The sequence below is a fragment of the Camelus dromedarius genome, chromosome 12 (assembly GCF_036321535.1).
Source record: "Camelus dromedarius isolate mCamDro1 chromosome 12, mCamDro1.pat, whole genome shotgun sequence".
NCBI classification, from domain to species: Eukaryota; Metazoa; Chordata; class Mammalia; order Artiodactyla; family Camelidae; genus Camelus; species Camelus dromedarius.
Genome location: NC_087447.1, coordinates 49,417,955 through 49,445,453, shown reverse-complemented (window position 1 = coordinate 49,445,453; position 27,499 = coordinate 49,417,955). Strand labels below are relative to the sequence as shown.

Here is a 27,499-nt window from a genome sequence, read left to right as displayed (position 1 = left end):
AAATAGATAAACAGCAAGGACCTACTGTATAGCACAGGGAACTATATTCAATTTCTTATAGTAACATATAATGAAAAGAATCTGAAAATAAAATATATATGTATGTATATGTATGACTGAATCACTTTGCTGTACACCTGAAACTAACATTGTAAATCAACTACACTTCAATAAAAAATTTTTAAAAATATGTGACAAAACTCATTTGCAGAACAATATGACCTGTGCAATATTTATGTACGATAAGATAAAATGTATATGCATATAAATACATAGGAAGGTGTATACTCAACCAATTTATTACTGTGAAGGAAAAGCTGGGCTGGTCTAACAAGATAACTCACAAGTCTAGGAATGTGGAGAGGCTGGGCTGGGCTGGCAGGATAACTCACAAATCTAAGTATTGGAATACTGATCTGAGTTCTGCTGGACTAACTTGTAAATCTAGGTTAATTAGTGTTGGTTTGTTGTTTATGTTTTTTTGCTAGCCAGCTGGATTTTCAAAGATACATATCTGGCTTTGGAATGTTGGTTTGCTGCCTCCCCACCTCCACTTTTGTGATGATAATGCTGCTAAAGCTGTTCCATGCCTATTGGCTGAACACCCCAAGCTTGTACTTTACCCTATAAAACCTCATGTGCACATCTTGAAGGGGCTCAGAGCTTCGGAGCAGAAGCCCCTCTGAGCCTGCCGGCTTAATACATCTGAGTACTCCAACCCTCCAAGTGGTTCTTGTTTCTTGACTGGCCTGTCGTTTCCGTAACATTTCTAAGATTACTTGGGAAATTAGAACAGTATTGGGGGAGGTTTGGGGGCAATTTACTTTATTGCTTGACCTTTCTTATAATAAAAATTTATTCATGTATCACTGGTGAAATTTAAAATGCATAAAAATGGAAAAAATGCAAGGGCCACATAAAGGTATGGATTTCTGATCACATAGCCGCTTGTGAAAATTCAATGTGAATGTCCCAGCCTCCAATACCAAATCCCATCATCCTTTCTTCTGGATGCTCAGGGTAAAGAAAATTCTCTTAGTCAGACTAAGGCTGCCATATGGCAGCCACTGGCCTTGGAGAGCTGTTGAGCACTTGAAATGCAGCTGGTTTGAGTGGAAAAGTGTAAGATACACACCAGATTTCAAAGTAGTTTAAAAAGGACATCTCATTAACAATTTTTCATACTGATTGCATGGTGAAACAATACCATTTCAGATATGTTGAGTTAAATAAGATATGCTATTAAAATTAAGCTCACTTGTTTCTTTCGCTTTTCTTTCATGTGGCTACTGGAAAATGTACTTACATCTGTGGCTCCCACCTATGACTCTTAAATTTGTGTTAGACATGCTGCTGTTATCCTTTCAACCTCAGAAATCAATGGTGTCTTACTTCTTTGTGTCCAGGAGATTAGGCACAGTGATTGGCAGAGGGCAGGCACTTAGTAACTGATTGCAGAACAGAAGATTTGCAGTAACTGTTTAAAGAACAGAAGATTACAGTGGAGTGTTACATACCAATCTTGTTACTCTGTTTGCCTCAGGTGCTGGGAAACTCAGAGCTGTTTCTTGCTCAGTTGAATTCCTGGGACCCCGCCCTGGCCCAGATCAGCTTTAGACAGGTGGGAAGAGGCCCCTCAGGCAGAATTTGGGATTGTTCCCAGAGCCAAGACAGTGAGACCATCATAGCCCCCTCCTCCACATACACGAGCCACTTTTCTTCTATACACTGAAGCCCACGAGGTCCAGCAAACGAATAGAGGTGAATTCAGTGACAGCAACCATTTAACCTTGTTCAGGTTCTTGTGAGCAAACTGCCTGTGTGTCACTGGATCCATACAGCAGGCTGGGGTATGGATTTAAATCCCTGCCTTTGGGGACACTCAAAACATCCTTCAGGTTGAATGATACTTTAGGGAAACTCCAGGTTTTCTCATTCAGCAAAACTTTTGCAAGCGATTATTTGGTGTGATGTCATGTTTAAGGTCACAGACTTGAGCCAGACGGCCTGGGTTCACCTCCCTGGTCTGATCGTTTGCTAGCTATGTGACCTTAGTTGAATGATCTCTGCATAAGTTTCCTCATCTGTAAAATGGGATGGAAATCATAATTAACTCATCCCATGGAATGGTGTGAGATTAAATTAATTGATACAGGTAAAGTACTTAGTGCCTAGTAAAGCACCTGGAACATAGGGCTCAAGAAGCATTAGTGTAACTTGGGTCCACTGCCTATGTCAGGTCCTGGGGACACTGATGAATTTGACTCAGCTCCTGCCCTCCAGGAACTCAGAGCTGAGGGTGGGGGCTGGGGAGACAGATAAACATTTTAAGTATGATGGGGACAACAGGGCACTGAGGAGGACAGGGTGTTGGAAACATGTCACAGAGCTCCAAGCCTTCAACTGAGGCTCACAAGACACTTGAGTGGTTGCCAGACAGGCAGACACATCAGACAAAATGAATAGGAGCAAAAGAAGGACTCCTCCCCACCATTATGAAAATAGTGTTCTTTCCCGATTCAAAAAAATAAAATGCATTCATAAAAAACAATGAAAAAGAGAAGCAAATGAAAATGACACCCTTCTGGTTAAGCGGTACAAACATTTGGGGAATGTTTATAGCTCTCAAGCCCGTGAGAGACAATGTGATGAATGGCTGTGCACCTGCAATTGTAGTAGAGAATAACCTTTGTTTTGTTGGAGGTTTATAGGGACGCCATGACCTAGCCCACAGGGACGCCTGCAAGAACAAAGAATGCCTGCAGCAAGAAGATTACAACAACCACACCTCCTCCCTTGTTTTTTTTTTTTTTTTTTTTTTTTTTTTTTTTTTTTTTGCATAAAAGGAGCCTGTATTCTGACTAGAGCGGGATGGTCCTCCAAGACATTAGTCCGCTATCCCCTCGGGCTGCTGGCTTTCTGAATAAAGTCACTATTCCTTGCCCCAACACCTCGTCTCCTGATTTATTGGCCTGTCATTCGGCGAGCAGAACGCGTTTGGATTCGGCAACACAACGTCACACAGATGGGGTCACCCAATGTGTGGATGACGTGAAGGATGCTGGAGTCCTGCCAGGAGGTGCTGAGGGAGTACACAGCTTCGTCAAAGGCAGGGCAGTAGAGAAATAATGAATCCAGCTCAAACTGTTCCATATTCCAGCTCTATGCCACTTACCAGCTTTGTGATCTCTGGTAGGTCACTTAACCCCTCTGAATCTCAGATTCTTCATCTGGAAAGTGGAGAAATGATCATTAATCTTATAGAATTTCTGTGATTGAATTAAGTGGCATCTTTAAGGCACTCAGCATAGTGCCCAGAATGTGGAAAGTGTTTGTGGAATGGGACTTTTAGTGCAAATAAACAACTTGGCATTTAGTTTTACATCAGTCTTCAAAGTTTTGGGTTAGGGTTAGTCATCTTGCCAAGTACGGTCCAACACTAACCCACAGACTCACAGCTCTGCTCTCTGCAGAAGGTCACGAACCACCAGTACCTTTCATCCTCACACGCGCAGGGCACTATTTAACTACAGGTAGAAGGACCATACTATAATGCATGGGGCAGAAAAATAAATAAGGGAAAGATGTGGGGGATATCAGGCTACACAGAAACAGAAAGACATGGCCAAGGGAGAGAAAAAGGCCATGGGGGTCCCAACTCATCAAGCTTCTTCCAGGGGTGTGAGATCAGTGCCTGGTCTGGAAAGGTGGGGCCCAAGGACAGCTGTAACCAGGCCCTGCCCAGGGCCAGTAAGGGCTGGGAGGGAGACGGCAGAGGGTGCGGATGGGGCAGGTGAAAAAGACCAGCTAGACCCTTCCTGAAGGGGTGTTACCAAGCCGGCTCAAGGACAGGGAGCACAGCTGGAGTACCCAGAAACAGTAAGTTTCTCCAGTTTGGTTTAAGAGCACGGAAATTCCACCTTTCCTAAACCGGTTCTCCAAAAGCTCTGCATACTTCGCCATCTGGCGGCCACAACTGGCAATTACAGCGCCTTGGTCAGCCTCTTTCCCAGGAAGGAGCGGGGCTGCTGCTCTCCCCCGAAGACGCTCCCCACCCCTGCAGCTGGTCGCTAGCTAAGTGGGCATCTTTGATTAACCCCGTGCAAGGGGCTGAGAATGTGGAACAATACATAGCCGGGGAGATGAGTGTCTTCCACAGAAACAGGAGGCAAGAGGCTGGTTTCCCAGAAAATGACTAGTGGAATCCACACTTAAAGGCTGAACTTACCCAGGCTCCAGTGGGGTGACCAGAGGACAGGAACAAGGTGGTAACAAGCCAGTGCTACCAACTGCCTAGCTTCCTGCCCAGGGCCAGGCCGTGTGAACGGGTGGCTGTTTAGCTTGGAGACAAAGGGAGAGGGCAAGAGCCAAGGGCTGGCCTGCATCCAGCACTGGGCAGGGGCAGGAGCCAGGCCTGGGGTATGAGGAGGGTTGGCTGCCTTTTTCTTAGTAATGAGTGCTTTGGGATTTTGTAGTGAGAAGCCATTAGAACCATCTAATGTAGTTCTCCAAACCCTGATTCTTCAGGCTCAGAAGGCTCAGAAGGCTCAGAAGGGGTTCTGGCTCCAGGTAACCTCTGCTTAGCCTTGTGCTTCCCCAGAGAGACAAAGGCCATATGTTTGCCTCATGAATGTTGCAGACCACCACACAGGCATCCAGCGCTGGGGAGGATGTGGAGTGAGGGAACTCGCCTCCACTGCCAGGGGGAGTGTAAATTAGCACAGTTGCTTTGCAAACTTTGGTATCCTTGAGGAATGTTGGTTGTGTGTTCCCAAACCTCAGCAATTCCACTCCAGGGTATACAGCCCAGATCCCCAGTCTTCAAAATTCTGTGCTCATATTCTCTCTGCAAGAATTTAAGGATGCGGTTTTCCTTTGTATATTCCAAGTTATGGAGATCTTTATTATAGGTAGAACTCTTCATCGTAAGTTTAAACAAACTCAAAAAGACTCTAATTTCCAGTATTATCATAATGTCAACTCTTTAAAGCTGTTAGTCACTCTTTTAAATGTATGCATAGGGATATATAAAGGCCACAGTGGTTTGATACCCACAATTATCCACTTTAAGATAGACAAACAAGTTTTTCTCAAACAGTTGCATGTTATACATTGTTTAATTTTCTCCTTGAACTTGTATTTCCATTCCACACAACCCTTGGAATGTCTTTGTGTACCCTGGAAAATCCAGAGTTCCCTGTGGGGTCGACCCTCAACCTCTAACCCATCCACTCTCCTTGCCCTGGTTGGCTGAGTTAACTCAGGCTTGGCTCAGTTGGGTGATTTTCCAGGAAGATCCTGAACCAGCTGGGTGTTTTCCTAGCTCAGTGGTCCGTTGAAATTTAGTTCTTTTCCATTACTCATCAGGAAGGGTCTGATCCAGGGTACTAGCATGCAGGGAGGGGCACAAGTGCTCCTAGCCATAACACTCTTAAAAGATTGCTGTTTATGTAAACAACAAGGAATTTCATACACTAACAGTTACATATATCTAGTTTATGATGTACCAGGCACTGTGCTAAGTGCTTTATAGACACTACTGCCCCATCCTCACCATATAGTTTAACCTATTTACCATGCTATTAACCCATTTTACCAACAAAAGGTAAGTGTCTTCTAAAGCCAAAAATCTACCCCCTAAATAAAATTACTTATCAATATCCAGGAATTTAAAGGATTAGGTGATATTTTCCAGACGTTACTGATAATTTTCCACCCATAACAAGCCACAGTTGAAGTTGAGAAGTTGAAGATGTCTTCTATTTTCATTGTATTGAGACCTGTTGAGAAGATAGTAACTAGGGACCAGCATATTTCTTAAATTCTTCATGTAAAGCGACTTTGAATTAACTAAAATCAACACAGGATAGTCGATACGTGAAATAAATGGTTTGGGACCACGAAGTGTTTCAGGATACCGAGTCCAGTCCAGTCCCATCGCGAAGATGGGATGTCGCTGAAGAGCAGAACAGCTTGGAAGAGGAGCCGCTAGAGGGCGGCAGAGCACAGCGGGCCCGGACCCGTCACGGGAAACGCGGCCGCGGCCTTGAGGTCCAGTGAACTCAAAAGAAAAAGCCTGGCGGGCGGGGCGAGGGGAGTGGGGGGGCACACTGACCGCCCAGCCCGCACCACAGCTTCTCCTGAAGGAGAAGGGAGGCAGGTGCCTGGAAGAACCTCATGCATCAGCGCTGTCCGATAGAAATACAATCTGAGCCACTTCCGTAATGTTGTTTTCTAGTAGCCACTTTATAAAAGAAAAAAAGGAACAGGTGATGTTAACTTTAATATTTTAAAATTTACCCCATATATCCAAAATGTTATCATTTCAACATGTAATTAATATAAAAATTATTGAGATCTCTCACTTAAAGTTTTTTTGTTGTTGTTTTTTATTTTTTATTGGAGGTACTGAGGATTGAACCCAGGACCTCTATGCATGCTAAGCATGTGCTCTTTCACTGAGCTATACCTACCCTCATGATCGCTTATCTTTTTTCGCTTTTGGCATTAAGTCTTTGAAATCGAGTGTGTATTTTCTGTTTATTATGGCACATTTGGACTAGCCACATTTCCAGTATTCAACAGCCACTCCTGACTAGAGGTGTTTAATTTCTTTCAGGTAAGTACCTCCTGCAGGGCAGGGGCCTTATGAGTATTCCAGCAGCATCCCAGGGGATAAGTCAGGCCCGGACTACAGCCTTGACCTACAGCCACTGTCCCCTCCCCCTCAAACACCTCCTGTACCAATCTCTGCGAGGGCGGGCACTGCTACCTCTTGGCTCATCTCTCAGACCCCTCCCAGTGACACAGAGCTGCTTCCTGAAATGCAGCTCAGCGCGTCAGATCTGGGATTAGAAAACTTTCATGGTTCTGCAGGTCCCTTCTGTCTGCTCTCCTGTGGTCTGGGAACAGAGCCAATCAGGCTTGAGGAGGTTGGAGAGCTTAGATCGCTTACCTTCAATGATTGGGAAGGCAGCAACAGCAAAATTTGATTCTACATCCAGTTTCCCACTGAGAGAGGCACACCCTTAGAGAAGCCTGGTGTGGATTCCAGCTGTGGTGGCCTTGAGTCAATGCCTTAAAGGTCTCTTGGTGCCTCAGTGTTTTCACCTGTAAAATGGGGATAATAACAGTACTTATCCAATAGGCTTGTTGTGAGGATTAAGTGAGACACATCACAGTGCTTGGCACAAAGGAAGAGCTCAATAAATGTTAACTCTCAAAAATCAACTTTTGCATAACCGCATTTTAATGCTTTTAAACAATTATTATTTGGCAAAACAAACTGTTGAGAACTGCCAGCTGCTGTGCTGGGCCTGGTGTTGCTCTGATTAAACTTGCTGTGATGACAGTTCTTCCTGTCACCAGCCAAATGGATCCCACTGTGATCAGTCTGCCAACTAAAATTTTTAAATAACATAAAGAAAAAGTTTACCAATTAAAAAAGCTTTAAAAGCAATTTACTTATTTGTTAATAAATGGCTAATACTTATTGAATGCTTGCAAAGGGTCAGGTGTTTGGTTGTTTTTTTTTTAACATGCTTCAGTGCATTTAATTTCCACACAGCTTTATGAATTAGAGCCTGTATTTTATGGATGAAGAGGCAGGTCACACAACTAGAAATGGCTTAAGTTAGATTCAAATACAGACAGTTTGGCTCCAGAGTCCGCATGGGCTACCCTTTTCTACTTTTCACCAGCAAAATGTATGCCTTCAAACCTTGGGCTTCACCTTAAAAGCGCTCATCTCTGTGAAGCCCTTTCCCCCAACCCAGCCCCACCCCTGGGCCTGTGTTCCCAGAGGCACTTGGGTCGGACCACCAGTCACCTGTCACGTGACATCACCACACGTTACGCTGGAATCTATTTCCTCATACCAGCGTGTCAGCCTCCTGCCTGGTGACAAGGCCCAGGCCCAGGGTAGGGAGCTGGACAGGTTTGATTTCTGGCTCTGCCACCTACTCCTCAGGTGCCTTAAATAAAAAGTTTAATTCGCTTTGTCTCAAAGGTGTCATGAGTGCTTTTGGCAATATATGTAAGGTTCCTGACACACAGCCGATGTTTTATAAATCCTGTCTTCTTATATGATATATTGTGATACATATTTCTCTGAATTGAAACGTAAGTTAGTTTCCTTACAACCATAAAATGTAATCAATGTAATCAATAAATTGATATGGGAGGCAATTTGGTTACAACCTGAAACTCATTCAATACACTTGCCTTTTGATCCAGCAGTTCCATTTCTAGGGAATTATCTGCAAATATATTCCCATATGTGAGAAATCATATAGACACAAGATAGTCATTGTAGCAAAAGGTTGGGATCCACCAAACTGTCAAACACCAGCTGTTTAAACAAATTGTAATACATCCATCAGATGGGATGCAGTGAAATTGTGAACAAGAATGACATAGCTCTATGTACAGTGGGAGGAATCACCTTCCAAAATTAAAAAAAAAAAAAGGGCAAAGGGCAGACGAGTGTGGAAAATGTTATGATTAGTGTAAAAACTAAAAAGAAAGGCCATGTGTGTAAGTGCTTATACATGTGTTAAATATTTCTGGTAGGAAATACCAGAAGCTAGGGGGCTGCAGAGATGGGCTTCAGACACGAATGAGAAGGAGGCTGACTTTTAACTGACTACACTTTTTGAATGTTGTATGATGTGCATGCCTATTAATTAAAATTTTAACTAATTAAAAATAAAGGCAAACACTTGAAGATACTCAATCTCAGTCATAACGCTTTTCCAAAAATGATATACAAATGGCCAACAGATATATGAAAAGATGTTCAACACCACAAATCATCAGGGAAATGCCAATCAAAACCACAGTGAGATGTTACCTCACACCTGTCAAAAGGGCTGTTATTAAAAAGACAACAAGGAACGAGTGTTGGGGAAGATGTGGAGAAAAGGGAACCCTTGTGCACTGCTGGTGGGAATGTAAATTGGTACAACCACTATGGAAAACAGTATGGAGATTCCTCAAATAATTAAAAGTAGAACTACCGTATATGATTCAGCAATCCTCTGGGTATATATTGGAAGGAAATGAAAACACGATCTCAAAGAGGTATCTGTATGCACATGTTCATTGCAGCATTAATTACAAAAGCCAAGACAAGGAAATCACTTAAGTGTCTGTTGATGGATGAAAAGATAAAGATGTGGTATGTATAACTTGTCTATATTATTCAGTTGTAAAAAAGAAGGAAATTCTGCCATTGGTGACAACAAAAATGGACTTTGAGGGCATTATGCGAGGTGAAGTAAGCCAGACAGAGAAAGACCAATACTGTGTGATCTTATTTATATGTGGAATCTAAAAACAAAAACCCAAATGCGTAGAAAAGTGGTTGCCAGAAGCTGGGGTCGGGGGTGGAATGGGGGAGAGGTTGGTCAGAGTCCAAACTTCCAATTATAAGATAAAAGATGTGCTGGGGATATAACACACAGCTTGGTGACTGTAGTTAACAATTCTGTATTGTATACTCAAATGTTGCCAAGAAAGTACATCTTAAAAGTTCTCAACACACACAAACACACACCCACACACAAAGGTAACTATGTGAGGGGATGTGTCAGCTAATCTTACTGTGGTAATCACTTTGCAGTGTATACATGTGCCCCATCGTCACGTGGAATACCTTAACTAGCACAATGTCATGTTTCCATTGTGTCTCAGTAAAGCTGGAAAAAAAAAATCTCAGCCATAATAAGGAAGATGCAAACTGAAACAATGTGATTAGACTTTTCCCCCATCAGATTGGCCAGAATTTTCCATTCTGGTGTTGAGTGTTGGCTCATGCTGGTCCTGTGAGTCCTTGTTGGTGGCAGAGTGAAATGATACAGCTAACTTTAAAACGACTTGGCCATATCTGGTATTTGCACTGTGCTGGTACGATCTCATTTTTCAGTGCCACTTACAGTCAAGGGCAAAGCTGTGTCCCTAGTCCCTACAGTAACTCAACATCAGCCCTCAGCGGCAGTTATCTCTGCGGGGGGCTGGGGTCAGAGCAGAGGTGCTGGTCGGAGGAGACTGGCCTCACTGCACTGTTTCCTTTATTATTATTATTTTTTTGGTTTCTTCTTTGTTTGGTGGGGAGAGGTAATTAGGTTTATTTATTTATTTTTTAGAGGCGGTACTGGGGATTGAACCCAGGACCCCGTGCATGCTAAGCATGTGCTCTACCATTGAGCTGTACCCTCCCCTCCATTTTTTTTTAATCCAAGGAGAATATATTCATGCATTACTTGTTTAATCAAACATTTTAAAAGTTAAAAATATTTTACAAACATGGTTCTCAAGAAACCTGTGGGGAAAAAGAATAGAAACAGAGAAGAAGGAACGTCTCTATGGCCTAAGGTCACCTCCTTGACATTTTAGTCATTTTCCCTCCATTGTATTTTTTTATGCATGGTTCACCCCTGAGTGATATTGAGAAGACCCAAAATTTTGTATTCTATTTTTTCATAACTTCATACCTTGGCATTGGTTAATATCCATGACAGGTCCACAAGTCTCTCTCCACATCTCTTAATGGCCTGAGGGGAGGAAGGCAGATGGTGCGGGGCAGAGGGTATGGGGTGGAGGTAGGGGGAAGTTCTGTGTGCCCTTGGAGTAATAGGGCAAGTTTCTCCATCCTGACACCGTTGACATTTTGGTCTGGATAAGTCCTGGCTGTGGGATGTGGAGCAGCATCTCAGGCCTTTGCCCACGCCATACTGGTAGCACCCTTCTCCCAGCAGTTGTGACAACCCACAGTGTCCCCAGACATTGCCAGATGTCACCTGGGGGTAGGGTTGCTGGATTCAGCTAATAAAAATAGAAGGTGGCATGTTAAATTTGAATTTAGATTTCAGATAAACAACAAATAATTTTTTAGTAAAAGTGTGTCCCAGAGGACATAGTGAATAGGGCCACACTTATACTGAGAAATTATTGTCCATCTGAACTCCAGTTTACCTGGGCAGCCTGTATTTTATCGGGCCACCTAGGAGTGGGGGTGAAGGGATTGCTCTCTCTTGAGCCTCCCCATAGCATAGGGAGCCAGACATAGAGGAGCAGGCAGAGGATCCTTGCTCCAGGGGGCTTACGATCTCATCTCTGATCTCACAGTGGGAACAACAGGGCGGGATGCGGTGCTGGCAGGTGCCACTAAGGCTCCTCAGGTGCTGGCTGGACGGGGCTCTTCAACTCCTAGTTCTGCTTCTCCCTCCTCCTCTGACTCAAATTGCTCCCCCAAGGTCTCCATGGCCTATTTACCTTCTGTTTCCCCAAAACCAGAAGTCACTGAATTCCAAAGAACAACACTCAGCCCCCAGTAGGCAAGTGTTAAGGGCCAGTGGCCTCCTGAGTTTTGAATCTGCAAGGAGGCAGGGGTCCCCTGGGGCCTGGGAGAGTTTCGAGGGCAGGCTCATGGCGCCTCCCATACTCCAGGTTTGAGGGCCCTGGGGATGGGCCCACTGGGCCTGGCCAGGGTCCCTGGGAGGGGAAGCAGATTCTTAAACTGGAGGTAGTGGGTGAGACGCCAGTCATTTGATGGAGTTTATTTACTGAGCTCTCACTATGTGCCAGGTGCCATGCAAGGTGTTGGGAGGCTTCAGCCACCAGGGAACTGGTCCCTGCGCTGGTGGGCAGGTGTGGGAGGTGCAGGCAGGGGGCATGGTCAGCACTTTCAGGAAAGGGCATCTAGAAGACCAGCCTGACTGGCCTAGGGGGCAGAGAGGTGACCAGTGGGTGATGAGTCCAGCTCTGGACATATGCAGAGTCCAAGACGCTGGAGATATTTGGGATGGATGTTCAAGGAGCAGAAAAACTATGGGACTGGGCTCTGGAAGGAAATATGCGCAGAAGCCCTGGTGGGGAGTGGGGTGTCAAGAGTTGTAAGAGAGAGAGTTGGGTGAGGACAGAGCCTGGGAGCCTCAGTGTTTAGGGCCAGTGAGGGAGACAGAAGAAATGGTCAGAGAGGTAGGTAGAGGTTGACGTTGGGAGGGCCAGGGGAGAAGAGAGCTCCTGGGAAGGCATGGTCAAGAGCAAGCAGCACTGTTGAGAGGGCACTGAGGATGCTAGGCAGCACAGTTCCGGGCATCACACTTTAGGACAAACATTCACAGGCAGAGAAGATCTAGGGGAGGACCAAGTGTCATCTGGGGAAACGTTTGAATGAACTGGGAATGCAAGCACGAGAAAGGAGTCCCTGGGGCTGCAAGTTCCCCATAGCTGCAGCCTATTGGACTCAGAGCACTGCAGGTGGCAAGTCTGGTTCACCTTCTGCCCCTGGCTCACTCTGCTCCAACCCAGTTGGCCTCCTTGCTGTTCCTTGGACATGCCAGATGGGCTCCTGCCTCAGGACCATTGCACCTGCTGTCACCTCTGCCTGGAACAATTCCCCAGTACATTCTCACCTCCTTCGGGTTTTTACTCAAATGTTATCTTCTCTATTAGGCCTTTCCTGACAATCAATTTAAAGTAGCAGCACTCCCTCCCAGTCCCTACTTGATTTTTCTCCATAATACATTTATCATCATCTAATAAAACCTATATTAAATAAATTTTTTTTGTTTTGATTGGAATGGATACTCTGTTTACATGGTTCAAGATTCAGAGTTGTGTCCAGTTTTTTTTTTTTGCTATTATAAATAGCACTGCAATGAATAAATTATGCCTACATCATTTCACTGTGCAAATGAAGCTCTAGGCTAAAGTCCCAGAGGTGGGATTGCTAAGTCAAGGGGTAAATGCAGTTATAGTTTTAACTTACCTATTAATTTTTTTCCTGCTTTTGTGACTAGAATGTAAGCTTCACGACAGCACAGGAATTTTTAAACTTTTGTTCGTTGCTGTATCCCCAGTGCTTCAATGCTTGGCACCTCGTAGGTGCTCAATACATACATGTTGAGTGAATGAATGGACCCATTTCCTGAAGCCTGAAGATATGCTCCTGATAACCATTCCAGAGTCGGCCTCCTTCCCAACCTCAGGACTGTGGATCCTTAGAAAGCCTTGAACACAGCACAACGTCCCCACTGGTCCCACACCTCCTCAGACATCGGAAGCCTTTCCCTCCACAGATGCAGAGATGCTGTTTCAGGTTGGCTGCTCTCACCCTCTGCTTTACCTAGGAAGGCTTGGTGGAAAAAAGTCTACTAAGTAGCAGGGATCACTTCACCTCCAAATTCCCTTCCCTGACTACAGTTTTCTCTTCTCTAGGCATTTACAAAATTACTAAATACTTGAAGAATTATCAGGGGGCAGAGAGAGCAGGCTAATTTGCAAAAATGACATTCATTCACAGAGTCAAGTTTGTATTTTGTGCCTGGTCCTGTGCTGGTGACAAGAATAGATGACGAGAATGTGATGGAAATGGTGGTGGCCAGCAGGTTCAGCGTTCTGGGAAGAGGGCCTCCAGGAAGTCTCCTTGTGGGCAGAACTCAGTATCCGGCATGTTCAAGATATCCACTACCCCAGCCCCACAAAATAAGCAGGTTAACGTTTGATTTCCCCAGGCCTCTGGGCAATGGGAAAGAGGTTGACTTGAATAATTCCCTGATTTCCCTCACCTGTCGAAAGGACCGTTTTTTTGTTAGTTGGTTGGTTGACTTTTGGTTTCATGTTTCTGGGAGTGTCTGTTGATATTTGTCTGAGTCAACTGTTTAACTGCAGGAAACTTGGCCATTCTGATTCCCTTTGGGCCCCTCAGGGAACACCCAGGTCACATTAGGACTTCTCCCGTTGGCTTCCAGTTTGCAGGGGAGTCAGGAAGAAGAGGGGGTCAAACTATGAAGCCAAACTGACCTGGGTTCACGCCCGGGCCTGACAACTTAGTAGCTGTGAGTTCTCCGGCAACTAAGGTCAAAGCACCCTTCATCTTGGGTTCCAGCCCTGTCTGTTCTTCCCGTCCCTCCTATAACCAACCACCTGGACAAAGAGGAGGGAAGGGGTAAAGTCCAGACCCTATGACCCAGGGTTGGGCCAGAGGCAGAAGATTCCGTAATGGCAATCTGTGTGACCCAGATTGCCAGGCCAGGCCCCTCTGTCATCTTCACGGTCAGTTGAGCTGTTTATAACAAAACCTGGGACCCACTGGTGCAGGTCACTCTGAGGGTCTTTTGCAGCTGCAGCTCCAACCATCTTTTGGCTCCTAACCTGAACTTTCTGGATTTTCTGAGAAGTCCACATATAATTTAGAGCACTGTTTGGATATCTTTATCACATCTGGCACTCAGGTATCCACAGCATATGTAACCAGGGGCACTCCTGATAAACTTTGGTAAACAGAAAAGTCCAGAAGGTTTCTAGGTAGGACACCTGGCTCAGTGTTTATGCTAGGATGGGGGATCCCAAATTTCTATATGGATGGGACTACCAGAAAAGGTCCTTTAAAGCCAAAAGAGATTGGAGATTCTTTTGACTCTAAAGAAATGGAAGATTTGAGAGAGCTTGAAGCAGCCTGAATTTGAAGACTGCCCAGTGGTTATTTCAGGAGACAATAGTAATTAAAACAAGAGACTTGTCCTTAAAGCAGGAACAAAACAATCAATTGCTGCAGGTTTGAGACAGTACCTGGATCAGTAGAGAGGGAAATTGTTGCTGCCCAAAGTGGTGTGTTCCCCTGCAGCCTGGGAGAGATTTAGAAGACACAGCAACTAAATGCAATAGAGAGAACTTGTCTGGATCCTGATTCAAACAAACCAACCATAAAAAAGGAAAAGCTAAGAGACATTTAGGGAAATTCGAAAACTGACTATATAATGAGATTAAGCAGATCTTGACAGTCCCTGAAGTTGAGTGGTGGGGACATGGGGTTCACTTTGCTATTTTTTTCCTGCTTCTGCATATATTTGAATGTTTCCATAATAAAAGTAAAATCAGGCCCCCAAATAGAATATTTGATATGTTAGCATCAGGTACTTTTCTTTCCTTACATCTCATCAATTGCTTAAAAAATCATGCCACATTTTTGTTTACTTCGTATTTGAACCACAATTTTCTGGTATAGTTTTGTGTTTTTCCTGGAGTTTCTTGGTGCCTTTCCTATTCCTTCGGGAGAGAAGAAACTCACGCCTTCTTTACCACACGACTATGAGCTTGTAGCTTCTTGATTGTACTATCTATTGACTGGAATTCACTTTATTCTTGAAGACCTTTTTAAGACATTGTTATGAGAGCCTTCTGTTTTCCGGTTCTAATTTAAATCAAATACTAATAGGCAAACAGTTATCACTCTGGGATTTCTTTTCAGTGTGCGTCTGGATTTGTTCTACTGTTGCTTGGATAATATGTGTGTTAGGTCACGCTCCCCAGAAGCAGAGCTTGAGACAAGGATTCTGGTAAAAGTGAGACCACTCTCAGTTAATCACTATCATGAGGGTAGAGCAGGGGAAGAAAGCTAAGCAAGGAAATATTCTTGGCTGGAGACTCTGGAGTTTGTTCCCCCTTGAGACAAGGAGACATTCTGTCTCAGGGCAGGGCACTGGGTGCCCCAGGCCGGTGAAGAAGGTTTGAGAGCATCTTCTACAACTCCAGTGGTTCTCAAACTTGAGCTCTTGCCAGAATCACCCAGAAGACTTGCTAAAACACAGATCGCTGGGCCCCACCCCTAGAGTTTCTGATTCAGTGGGTCAGGGGTGGGTCCTGAGAATTTGCATTTCTAATCTGCTGCCAGATGCTGCTTCTGAAACTCTACTTTGAGAATCAAAACAGCACATTACGTTACCTTTTTTTTTTTTGTTTTCCTGGAGTACAAACTCAAGTAATTTTTTTCAGCATGAGTGCATAGGAGGTAAACTATTCATTCTCACAAGTCTGTTTTGCCTGTACATTTGTTTTTCAGTTAGGCTGGTTCAAAAACATTTCTCTCAGAATTTTGCAGGTCATTGTTTCATAGTTTCTAGCTTCAGGGAAGCCCAATGCCAGCTTATTCCTTAATGGACAACCTGCTTGTTTGTTTTTAATTTCCAGAAGCTGCTAGGTTTTCTGAAACCTCATGAGATCCTAATTATGCACCCTTTGATTCTTCTGGCATTTAATGGACACTTTTAATCTAAAGGTGATTTTTCAGTGTTGTTGTTGTTGTTTCAGTGTTTTTTTTTTTTTTTTCTCTTCTATGATTTATCTGATTATTTTCTTACTTCTGTTTTCCCTTTTCTCTCTGGAATTCTCATTAGATAAAAATCAGGCCTCTTGAAAAGATCTTTTATGACTCAAATTTTCCCCCTTATTTAAAAAATCTTTCTTGTCTCTATATTCTTGGAGAATTCCATGATTTTTGCTTGCAGGCATGTTTTATGTAAATTTTTTACTTCAGAATATTTTAGATTTACAGAGAAGTTGCAAAGATAATACAGAGAGTTCCCATTACCCTTCACCCAGCTTCCTCTAAAATTAGCATCCTACATTACCATAGTACATCAAAACTAACAGGGTAACATTCATTACTATTACTGAACCTTTCTTTTTTAAAAAGAATATTATGAAAATCAATTTATTTTCATTAACTGAAATAAAATACAATTCCAATTACAAATCAAGTTTCTGACACTCAAATTTAAGGCATTTGATTAATTACACAGAATGAAAACTCTCAAATAATGATTATTTTATTTAAAAATTTTTTTTATTTTTTGAGTTCTAGTCAGTTTATAATGTGTCAATTTCTGGTGCACAGCACAATTTTTCAGTCATGCATGAATATATATATATATATATATGTATATATATTCATTTTCATATTCTTTTTCACCATGAGCTATCAAATAATGATAAAAACAAGACTACAAAATTCCCAGGTGAGGGTGAAAAGCAGCATCTTTTGCCCTTGCATAGTCTAAGATACAAAGTGCTTAATTTTTGGAAGAAACATGATAAAACACAAAATAATCCCAAGGAAAAACAAATAGAAATCTAAAAACTATGACCATGGTGTTATCCTATGCTTAAAAGATTTTTTTCTTCCAGTTGTACTGAAACATAATTGATATGCAGCACTGCTGAAGTTTAAAATACACAGCATAATGATTTGACTTACATACATCACGAAATGATTACTGCCATAAGTTTAGTGAACATCCATTATCTCATATAGATACAAAACTAAAGGGATAGAAAATTTTTTCCCCTTGTGATGAGAACTCTTAGGATTTACTCTCCTAACTTTCATATAAAACATACAGCAGTGCTAATTATATTTTTCATGTTGTGCGTTACATTTCTAATACTTATTTATCTTATAATTAGAAGTTAGTACCTTTTGCCAACTTTCCTCCAATTCTCTCTCCCCCAACCCCCTGCCTCTGGTAACCACAAATCTGATCTCTTTTTCTATGAGTTTGTTTGTTTTTGAAGTATAATTCATTTACAGCACTATGTTAGTCCTTGTTACACTATATAGTGATTCAATATTTCATATTTTTTAAATGATTAGCAGGATGTCTAGTTACTATGTATCACCACACTAAAATATTACATACTTATTAACTATATTTCCCTCACTGTACATTTCATACCATTGACTCACTTATTTTGCAACTGGAAGTTTGTACCTCTTAATCTCCCTCACCTGTTTCTCTTCTCCCACCCCTCTGGCAACCTCCTGTTTGTTCTCTGCAACTATGACTCTTGTTTCTGTTTAGTTATGTTTGACCATTTGTTTTGCTTTTTAGATTCCATATATAAGGGAAATCATATAGTGTTTGTCTTTCTCTGTCTGACTCTTATTTCATTTAGCATAATACCCTCTAGGTCTATCTATGTTGTCCCAAATGGCAAGATTTCATTCTTTATATGGCTGAGTAATATTCTATTATATATATATATCTGAGTATGTGTATATATGAAACATCTTTATCTATTCATCTACTGATGGGCACTTGGGTTGCTCCCACACCTTGGCTATTGTAAATAAAGCTACAATGAACATAGGAGTATACGTATCTTTTTGAATTAGTATTTTTATTTTCTTTAGATAAATACCCAGGAGTGGACTTGCTGGATCATTTGGTAGTTCTATTTTTAATTTTGAGGGACTCGCCATACTGTTTTCCATAGTGGCTGCACCAATTTACATTCCCTTCAACAGTGTAGGAAGGTTCCCTTTTCTCCACATCCTCACCAATACTTGTTACTTGTTAACTTTTTGGTAACAGTCATTCTGACAGGTATGAGGTGGTATCTCATTGTGGTTTTGATTGACATTTCACTGACGATTAGTGATGTTGAGCATCTTTTGATGTGCTATTGGCCATATGTATGTCTGCTTTGGAAAAATGTCTAGATCCTCTGCCCATTTTTCAATTGGGCTTTTTTTAATGTTGAGTTGTATTCATTCTTTGTGTATTTCAGATATGAATCTCTTATTGAATATATCATTTGCAATTATCTTCTCCCATTCAGTAGCTGCCTTTTCATTTTGTTGATAGTTTCCTTCACTGTGCAAAAGCTTTTTAGTTTGATGTAGTCCCATTAGTTTATTTTTGCTCTTGTTTTCCCAAATTTTTATTAGATTTTATTAGCATTTCAACAGTTTGTCCAGTAATATCCTTTTTTTTTTTTTCTGTCCCAATCCAGCATACCACATTGTATTTAGTCATCCTGTCTCCCGAGTCACCTCAGGGACAGCCTTTAGTCTTTCCTTGCTTTTCATCATTTTTTTTTAAACTTTGAAAGTATTGAAGAGTATTTGTCAGATATTTTGTAGAATGTCCCTCCATTTGAATTTCTTTCTCATGATTAGTCTGGGATGAAGTGTTTTGGGGAGAACATTACAAAGGTGAGGTGCCCCACTCATCACATGACATCAGCTGGTGATGGTATCCTTGGTCACCTAAGGCAGTTTGTCAGGTTTGTCTATTGTAAAGTTACTGTTTTTTCCCTTTCCATACTTTATTCTTTGGCAGTGAGTCACTAAGTCCAGCACACATTCATGGGCAGAGAGCCAATTAAGCTCCATCTGGAGGGAAGAGTATCTACATATGTTATTTGGAATTCTTCTGTAAGGAAGATTTGCCCCTTCTCCCCATGTGTTTATTTATTTAATCACTTATTTAGATCAGCATAGACTCATGCATATTTATTTTATACTTTGAGTTACACTCTATTAGTCCATTATTTTGTTGCTCAAATTGTCCCATCTTTGGCTATTGAGAGCTCTTTCAGGTTGGCACCTATGTCCCTTCGACACACCCTCATTCTGATTTATTTAAGCACTTCTCTAGTTTCTGGCACTAGCTTCTAGACTTTCAAATTATATTTTTTATTTTGGCAATCATATTTTTCATTTCCCAGAACTCTTTCCTGTTTTCTAATTGATTCATTTACTAGGAGCCCTTTCTTGTTTTATGAATCCAATCTAATGTCAAATTAGAATTTATTTGTAATCATAAGGTTCTAAATGCCATTTATTGGATTTAAATGATCAGAATTACTCTAGATAAAGCATGAAAGACTTAATTATGGTTACAGAACATATATGAATATTGTAATTCTTGGTGATGTAAAAGTAATAAATAGTATAGCTGTCAAGAGTTAGAAGGTTGAGGTGGAGGAGAGGTGGGACAGAGTACGGTGCTAACTTCTTCATTTTACATAGTAGAAACCACGGGATACAGCTAAAGAAGAAGGAAGTGGAAATAAAGATTCATTGAGCTTGAAGCAGTAATGAATAGAAGAATAAACTCACACTATAACTAACACAATGTGGAAGAAACTGGAAGATGAGCAGTAGGGTAAGTGAGCAGATGTCTTCATCTTTTCATGAGGGAGTCAATAGCTATTAATATAGCTGGTAAATCAAGAAATGGAAGTATATGCATATTAATCAGATTTGATAAATCTGATGGTGGTAAAAGCCACCGCATCTCCAATGAGAATAGCTTACCGGTTTTCTTTAAAGAGTGGGCCAAGAGCAGGATGGGCTGGGATGGAGTAAGACTGAGTTTTCCCCTGGTAACGTTCTGCATTAAAGCATTAAGAAAACATGTATTATAAAAATATTTTATAAAAATAATTTAAATGTATGTAAATGTGGAACACTGGTTCAAATGTTGGTGCTTGATAGAATGTGCATGGTGAGAAGGCTGGATAAGGCTGAGGGAGTGCAAGCTTGTGGCTGCAGAAAACAGCCCCCCTTGGGTAAGGGTGTTCCCAGAGGCCGGGCCCCTTTCCTCTGCTCCTTCAGGCTGTTCCTTCATCCAACCGTGTACCTAGCACTTGCTGAGCTTCAGACCCTGTGTTGGGGCTGAGGATACAGAGCCATCTTTGCTTTTGACATTTAAACCAATCATTACAAAAGACTGCTCAACTTGGAGCTGGCTCTCCCCACCATGGGAAGGATATAGTCCTTTTGACTTTTCTTTTCAGGCTGAAGGAGGTTGGGGGAGGATTCCTGGAAGGTATGGTGAGCAACCTTCCTGGTTTGCCCACCATTGTCCTAGTTTTAAATCTGAAAAGTCCTTTGTCTCAGGAAACCCCTCTGTCCTGGGCAAACCTGGGCACTTGTTCACCCTTTCTGAGGGGGCAGTGCTAGCTCCACTTGTCACTTTTGACAGTCTTTGTTCTGCTGGAGGAGACCAAGGAACCCAAGGCTTGTGGGTGTCACCTCTAGAACGGACAGCATGTTCCACTTTCTGAAGTTTGGAGAGTCTGCAGTAGGAGGGTAGGCAGGGCGAAGATCAGGGAGCTGGTGATTCTGATTTCTGGGTGGCTAAGGTCAAGTGAGAAAGGACTCCGAGGAATGGAGCTAGGAGAAGTGGCATGGGATAGATTAAGGTAGGGTGGTTTCTGCGCCTCCCAAGTTGGGTGTCTGGGAGGCATAGTTTGACCTTTGTTATGCCCACTTCATTCTTTAAAATGCACTTATTTAATAAATATTCATTGAGCACCTACTATGTACTATGCTCTGATTATTGTTACATTACATTTATTCATTAATTCAGCCCTGTTTAGACTCTGAGGATGCAGCAAGGGACCAAATAGATTTAGACACAAATACGGAGTTTACAATCTAGAAGGGGACGTTGATAATTGATCTGTGGGCCTCTTTCCCTTCCATTAATCTAGTTGTCTGTCCTTACATCAGTACTATTCAGTCTTCATGAAATCATACAGTGTGTGTCCTCCAACTTTGTCACTTTTTTTCCCCCAAGACTGATTTAACTCTTTTCATATAAGTTTCCTCTGTAAAGGTCTACTGAAAAAAAAAGTTGATTTGGATTGTATAGAATTTATAGACTGATTTTTGGGAAAATAACAGCCTAATAATGAATCTTCTAAACCATGATTTTATTATATTTTTTTCATTTATTTAGATCTCCTTTGATGTCTCTCAACAATGTTTTATAATTCTCAGTGTAGGTAAAGTTTCAATTTACTAATTTTATGTTTTTTGATGCTCTTGTAAACAGAATTTTAAACTTCATTTTCAGTTCTTTCCTGCTAGTGTATGAAAACACAATTAATTTTTATATATTGCCTTCATTGATTAATTCTAGTAGTTGTTTGTACATTCCTTAGTATTTTCTATGTTAACAATCGTGCCTTCTCCAAATATAGGCAGCTCTATTCCTTTCTTTCCAATCTTTGTGCCTTTTATTTCTTTTTATTCCTTATTGCAATGGCTAGGACCTCTTGTATCATGTGAAACAGAAGTGGCAAGGACTGAAAGCCTTGCCTTATTCTTGATCTTACAGGGAAAGCATTCGGTATTTCAACTTTAAGTATCATTTTAGTTGTAAGTTTTTCATAGTTCCCCTTTAGTAAACTTGAGAAAGTTCCCTTCTACTGCATTTCACAGTTAAGTGGATATTTGTATTTTTTTTTTGGCTACTCAGCCTCAAACCTTCTTACTCATGTTTGGGGACTCCTCCACACTTTGAATCTTGGAATAAGTTAAAGCCTGCCTTGAAGTATGGAATCACAAATGCCAACCACAGTTTCTCAGTGTCCTTGCAGCAAGGGTAGGATCACATGACCTAGCCAAGGGCACATGACTAGGCTCAGCCAATCAGATGCATGGGGGACTTTGACTCCAAAGATGTAGGGCCAGCAAAGAATCCATTTTGGCAACAGAGGTGGCAGTGGCCATATCTTGTTTCTGGAGCAGCAGTAGGGCTAGGTTTGGTTCTAGCAATAGGGTTATGAGTTGTGGTGTCCATTGTTTAGTAGTAGTAGCTGCATGAATATCTCGCCAGTAAGTTCTTTGTATGATTAAGTCAGCCAGAATTGGTTTTTGGCGATTACAAATAAGAGTCTTGAATTGTCCACCTAGTTAAATACTAGTAATCCCACCATAAAGAAGTCTTGTTAGACAAACTGGAGATCTTGTTAGACAAATGTAAAACAGCCCCTGCCAAACTGGGCAGCTGACCCATCTGTGAGCCTGCTTCCTCAGGATAAGGCCCTCATCCTCCTTTCCAGGGCCTCCCCTCCCCTCTCTGTGCTTTGGCCACAGATCCATCTGAATCCTTCCAAAGTGTCATGCCCTTTCCTTCCTCCCTGGCTTTGCAGCTGTTACGTGTCCTCTCCCTGGAATGCAGTTATCGTCCCTCCCTAAACTGCTGACACTGCCCTCCTAATTGGTCTCCCCCTCTGCATCCCCTCTGGCCTCCGTCCAATCCATTTTTCATACAACAGCCAGAGGCATCTTCTCAAAACACATGTCTGAGCATACCACTGCTCTGTTGAAAACCTTTCAAAGCTTTCATTGATCTTTGGATAAAGACCAAATTCCTTAACAAGACCCTCCAGGCTCAGTATAGTCTGGCTCCTGCCTACCTCTGCAGCTTTACTGGGAGACCCTCAGGAGGCAGAAGTAGGGGACCAACTTGGTATGGACTGAGGGGAGCAAAGGAAGAATCAAGGATGACCCCCAGATTTCTGGTTGGGGCAGAGATAGGAAAGTTCCTTATTCACCTTTAATATCTCAAAGGTGTGTGCCTCTCAACCTCACATCCTTTGTTGGACAGGAAGCTGAAAACTCATCTACCCACCCACCCACTCACTCACACTTCAGTCTGACATTCAACTACTTGACCAGGTAAGCAGAAGCTTTAGGTGTGAGTTGCAGCTCTACCTTTTATTTGTTATGTCCTTGGCTTAGGCACTTTCCTTCCCAGAGCCTTCACTTTCTCATCTATCAAGCAGAAATAATACTTACTCTCCTCTCTTCCTTTCCCTTCCCTTCTCTCTCCCTTTCTCCCTCCCTCCCTCCTGGGTAAAAAGTTATTGTGAGTGATGAATTTCAGGCATGTGACTGGCCCAAGTTGGGACACAGGTGGAGATGACCATCTCCTATGAGCCTCAGCAATAGAGTCTATTTGCCTTCTAGAAAAATCACTCTGGTTTTCAGGTGGAAGATGTATTACAAATAAGTTGAGACAGGAAGGAAGGAGCATCCAGGCCTCTCGACCATCAGTGGCCTTGGAGAAATGTGTGGGAGGTGGCCTGCGTGGAGCGTGTAGGCCCTCAGAGTAATCCCAGGTCCTTCAATGCCCGGTCAGTTCCTCAGCAGGTGCTGTTGGCTCTACCTCCAAATATGGATGAACAGCCCCTTTATTTCTCTTCATTTCTGCTGCCATCACCTTAGTCCAACCACCATCTGTTCTCTCTTGCTGGCTCCAATAATGGGATGCCCTGCCTCTGCTCTCGTCTCACTCCAAAACATCTCCATCCAACAGCCAGTGACTTTTAAAAATGTAGAGCAGGTACTGTTACTCATCTCCTAAGTCCTCCACCAGCTCCCCAAACTCCTCAGCCCTAGCCCCAAGATCCGCATGACTGCACCACTCCTTCCTTGTTCCCCAGACCCAGGCACCCTGTCCTTGCTCCTTTGCTTCAGGAAGGCCCAGCCTCCACACTTGCTGCTCCCCCTCCCCGGGCAGCCCTTCCCCTGGCTCTCCCTGCACAGCACACAGCGCTGAGTCCTCACTTGCAGGTCTCCACCCAGAGGTTGTCTCCGTGAAGAGCCTTTTCCTAAGTACACTTTCCCCACCACTCTTTGTTCCGTCACTGTTTTATTTCCTTCACAACACTTATCAATGCCCGAAATTAGACTTTTTATATTTATAGAAGTCTCCTCGACATGACTACTTTTACATTTTTATTAATTTTAATTCTACTAGAAATACATGACTATGTTATCCAAAGAGCCTGACATGTAAAGCAAAAATACTCCCTTAACTCCTCTTCTCCCATTGAGATCCCTCACTGGAATGACAACTCCATTTGTCCTATTGACCGTGATTTGTAAGTTCCTAGAACCACACATGGCACGTTCAACAGTTCTTTAATGAAGAGTGCATCAAGGGCCACACTCTGGCTCTAGTACTCATTTGCTTCCCTCTGGGGAGGGCCCAACGCGAGGTCAGAGACCAAGGTCCAGAGGAGGCAACAGTTTGGGGCAAACTGCTTATTCTCCAACTATCAGTTTGCTGATTTGTAAAAAAGGGAAAATAGCATTTATCTCATAGAATTGTGAGCATTAATTAGTGTCAGGTGCACCATATTCCCCCTCATGAAGTTTATAGGCTAGTGGAGGGGGGCATGTACTTGAAACCCTGCATGTTGATTCTAGTCTACCAATCTGTTCAGCTTCCCTAGGATGTTTTTTTATTTTTTATTTTTTTGAGGGGGAGGTAATTAGGTTTATTTATTTATTTTTAGAGGAAGTACTGGGGATTGAACCCAGGACCTCAATCATGCTTAGCATGCGCTCTACCACTTGAGCTATACCTTCCCCCTCCCTAGAATGTTAAAGCTATGCTTTACAAACTGGGCTGGGGAGACCTATGTGGGATGCATCTAATACATCTTCTTCGATTATTTACTTGGAAGTAATTTACAACATTATGTTTTATTGTAAACTAAACACAAATATTTATTGAGTCAAATGCAGAATCTGCCTGAATTTTTAAATCCAGGTGCTTTGAGCATCATTATGAGGAGAGGCACTGGAGATCATGTGGTTGGATGGATGCTGCATTTTCTAGGTGGGGAAACTGATGCAGACAGTGGCAGGACCTGGCCTTTCCATCCTGGTCAGAGCCCTCTCTGGCTCACTGGGTAAGCCTCCTGTCATCATGCAGGACTCTGGTGTGCTCCTCTCAAGTCCCTGCCCTCAGCAGAAATCGCAGGTGGCTTCCTCTCCTTCCCCTGTGGGAGTGAGGGTGAAGCCCAGAGGCCAAGGCCAGGAGGAAGGTTCTGGGCCCTAATCCAACTCTCCTAATTCCTAACATCGCCCAGATTCTGGACCACCCTGCCTGCCCATCAACACTCCCCCTCCTCAACCACCTACCCATCCGGACATAATTATAGTAATTAGACTGGGATATTCTTTCCCAATTATATATAACCAGCATAGGTAACTGCTTCTGAGCATAATTATAGGAGATGTTTACAGACCCACAATCACATCAGAGTAAATGATAGCTTCCTTTCCTCCCATTAATATGGCAATATTAGGGCCCTATCAGGGCCAATTAGCCAAATCCCAGCAGTGAGGGGGTGGGAAAGACCTCACACTCTCCCACTACATGCAGAGCAGGAAGGGATCTCCACAAAGCACGGTCCAATCAGGATTTTACAGGACACCAAGCAGCGTGCAGAGGGATGGGCTAACATTCACTGGACACCTACTGTGTGTCAGGCACTCAGTGGAGGCCAGCAAACACCCAGGAACAATTCTGCAAGCTGGTATTTGTAGGTTGGTTTTGAGAGGGCGAATGTCCAGGGTCACCCACAGCCGACCATGAAGCTAGATGGGGGCTTTTCCATTAAAGCCAGCCAGGTCAGATTCCCAGGCCACAGCAAGCCAACTCTATGCCCCCTTCCTTATCTCCTCTTTTCAGTGCTTCCTCTTCCGGAGCAGGCACCACAACCACCACCGCTCGCCTCTGGTCCCCCTCCCACTCTCGTCAGCTCCTCAGCATTGACACTGCCTTCATCAGTCCCCACCGCCTCTTCTTCCTTGTTGGGTGGTTGGGTGTTCTCTCTCCAGAAGGGCGGGGAGTTGGGGTGGCGGGGAGGGTGGGGCGTCGGGCGAAGGCCACCGCGGGCACCCGGAGTTTCCCACCGAATCCACACCCACCCTCCCCCAACCAGGGGCGCTGCCTCGAGCTCGGCCTTGGGGTCAGGGGCAGACCTTCGGTGTGCGCGAGGGAGCGCGCCTACATACACGCACACCGCACAAAGACGTGCACCCCGCTCCAGCCAGGCAAACGCACTCCCCAGTCGGGGGCGCACACCACGGTGCACACGCACCCGCACCCTCGCGTGCACACACGCGCACGTATACCCACCCAAGCGTGCTCCTTCCCGTACACACACACGCGCGCGCGCGCGCCCGCGCGCGCCCCCGACAGCACCCCTGTGGACCACGAATGCTGACCTCCGGGCCCTGACGCGTCCAGGCCCTGGCGGCTGCCTAGGCGGCGCTCACACACGCGCACACGGGCCCCCGCGCGCCCCCACCATCGCTCGGCTGCTCGGCTCCCTGGCTCCGCGCCTCCCCGGCTCCCCGCCCCGGCCGCGGCGGGCGCTGTGCGGCGGGCTCTGTGCGGCGCGGCGGGACCGGGCGGGGGCGGCGGCCGGGAGCGCGGAGGAGGCGGAGCAGGAGCCCGGAGCCGGCTGGCCCGCGCCCCTCCTGCCGGCCGGGGATTTTCCAGCCTGGGAGCTGACGCCGTGGACCTCCCTGCGGCCGCCACGGACCATGGGCGACAAAGGGACGCGGTGAGTGCGGGCGGCGGCCGGCCCCGCGAGCGTGGGGGCGACCCGGGCGCGGGCGCGGGCGGGGGTTCTAGACCGCGCGTCCCGGCTCTGCGTGCGCGGCCACCCCGGCCGCGCCGGCGCTTGCTCCGCGGCTCTCGGCACTCCTCCGCCCGAGGTCTCCCTTGTGGTCGCCTGCAGGGCCGGGGGCTGGGAGACCTAGAGGCGGCGGAGGCACTCACACGCACTCATTCGCTGACACCCAGCACTAGCCAGCCGGCGCAGGGACGCAGTGGGTAGGTTGACACACAATGGCACACACGCCCATGTGGACACACTCATCCATGAGAGAGCTCATGCTTGCAGACACTGACATTCACTGCCACATCTCATCACATCCAGTGACACACCGGCACACACTCCCTGGTACGCACTCATCAACACGGTCTTGCTGACAGTCGTGTTGGCATACACGGGTCACACTCCTACACATGTCAAGGCTAACACACCTTCATGCTGGTGCACACATGTTTGCCTACCCTGACACACACATGCACTGTCATTTGCACTACCTGGAACAAGCACTCTCACTGAGACACGCACGTTGTCACAGTGACAGGAACTCTTGTGCTGGCACGTATCTCACTAACATGGTGTTGTTCTCAAGATAACACCAACGCTGACCCCCACAGACACACATCAGACTGACACCCCAGGTCATGTGCTAACAGTCCCTGGCCTCTGACACACTCACTCCAGTCCCCACGAAGTGAGAAGTGGAAACACACACACC

At 44.2% G+C, this 27,499-nt stretch overlaps 1 protein-coding gene and 2 long non-coding RNA genes across 4 annotated transcripts in view; 1 reads left to right on the top strand and 2 right to left on the bottom strand.

The window, feature by feature from the left end:
- Window positions 1–1,406: 1,406 nt before the first annotated feature.
- On the bottom strand, window positions 1,407–4,327 carry LOC135322674 (uncharacterized). The gene is made up of 3 exons (XR_010383423.1): window positions 4,229–4,327; window positions 3,176–3,230; window positions 1,407–1,477 (listed from the first exon to the last, which is right to left on the bottom strand). It is a non-coding gene; the product is annotated as an uncharacterized LOC135322674 (long non-coding RNA).
- A 1,785-nt stretch (window positions 4,328–6,112) lies between these two features.
- On the bottom strand, window positions 6,113–19,959 carry LOC135322673 (uncharacterized). Its single transcript, XR_010383422.1, has 3 exons — window positions 19,886–19,959; window positions 6,956–7,110; window positions 6,113–6,244 (listed from the first exon to the last, which is right to left on the bottom strand). It is a non-coding gene; the product is annotated as an uncharacterized LOC135322673 (long non-coding RNA).
- A 6,595-nt stretch (window positions 19,960–26,554) lies between these two features.
- ARRB1 (arrestin beta 1) overlaps window positions 26,555–27,499 on the top strand; it is a 73,597-nt gene continuing 72,652 nt past the window's right edge. Inside the window, exon 1 of one of the 2 annotated variants that reach the window (XM_031460354.2) lies at window positions 26,555–26,730. Coding sequence is in view for 1 of the 2 variants with exons in the window: in XM_064492719.1 (XP_064348789.1) it covers window positions 26,711–26,730 (20 nt within the window). In the remaining variant the exon portion in view is untranslated. The remainder of the gene's footprint in view (window positions 26,731–27,499) is intronic. The other variant, XM_064492719.1, reaches the window with a different exon arrangement.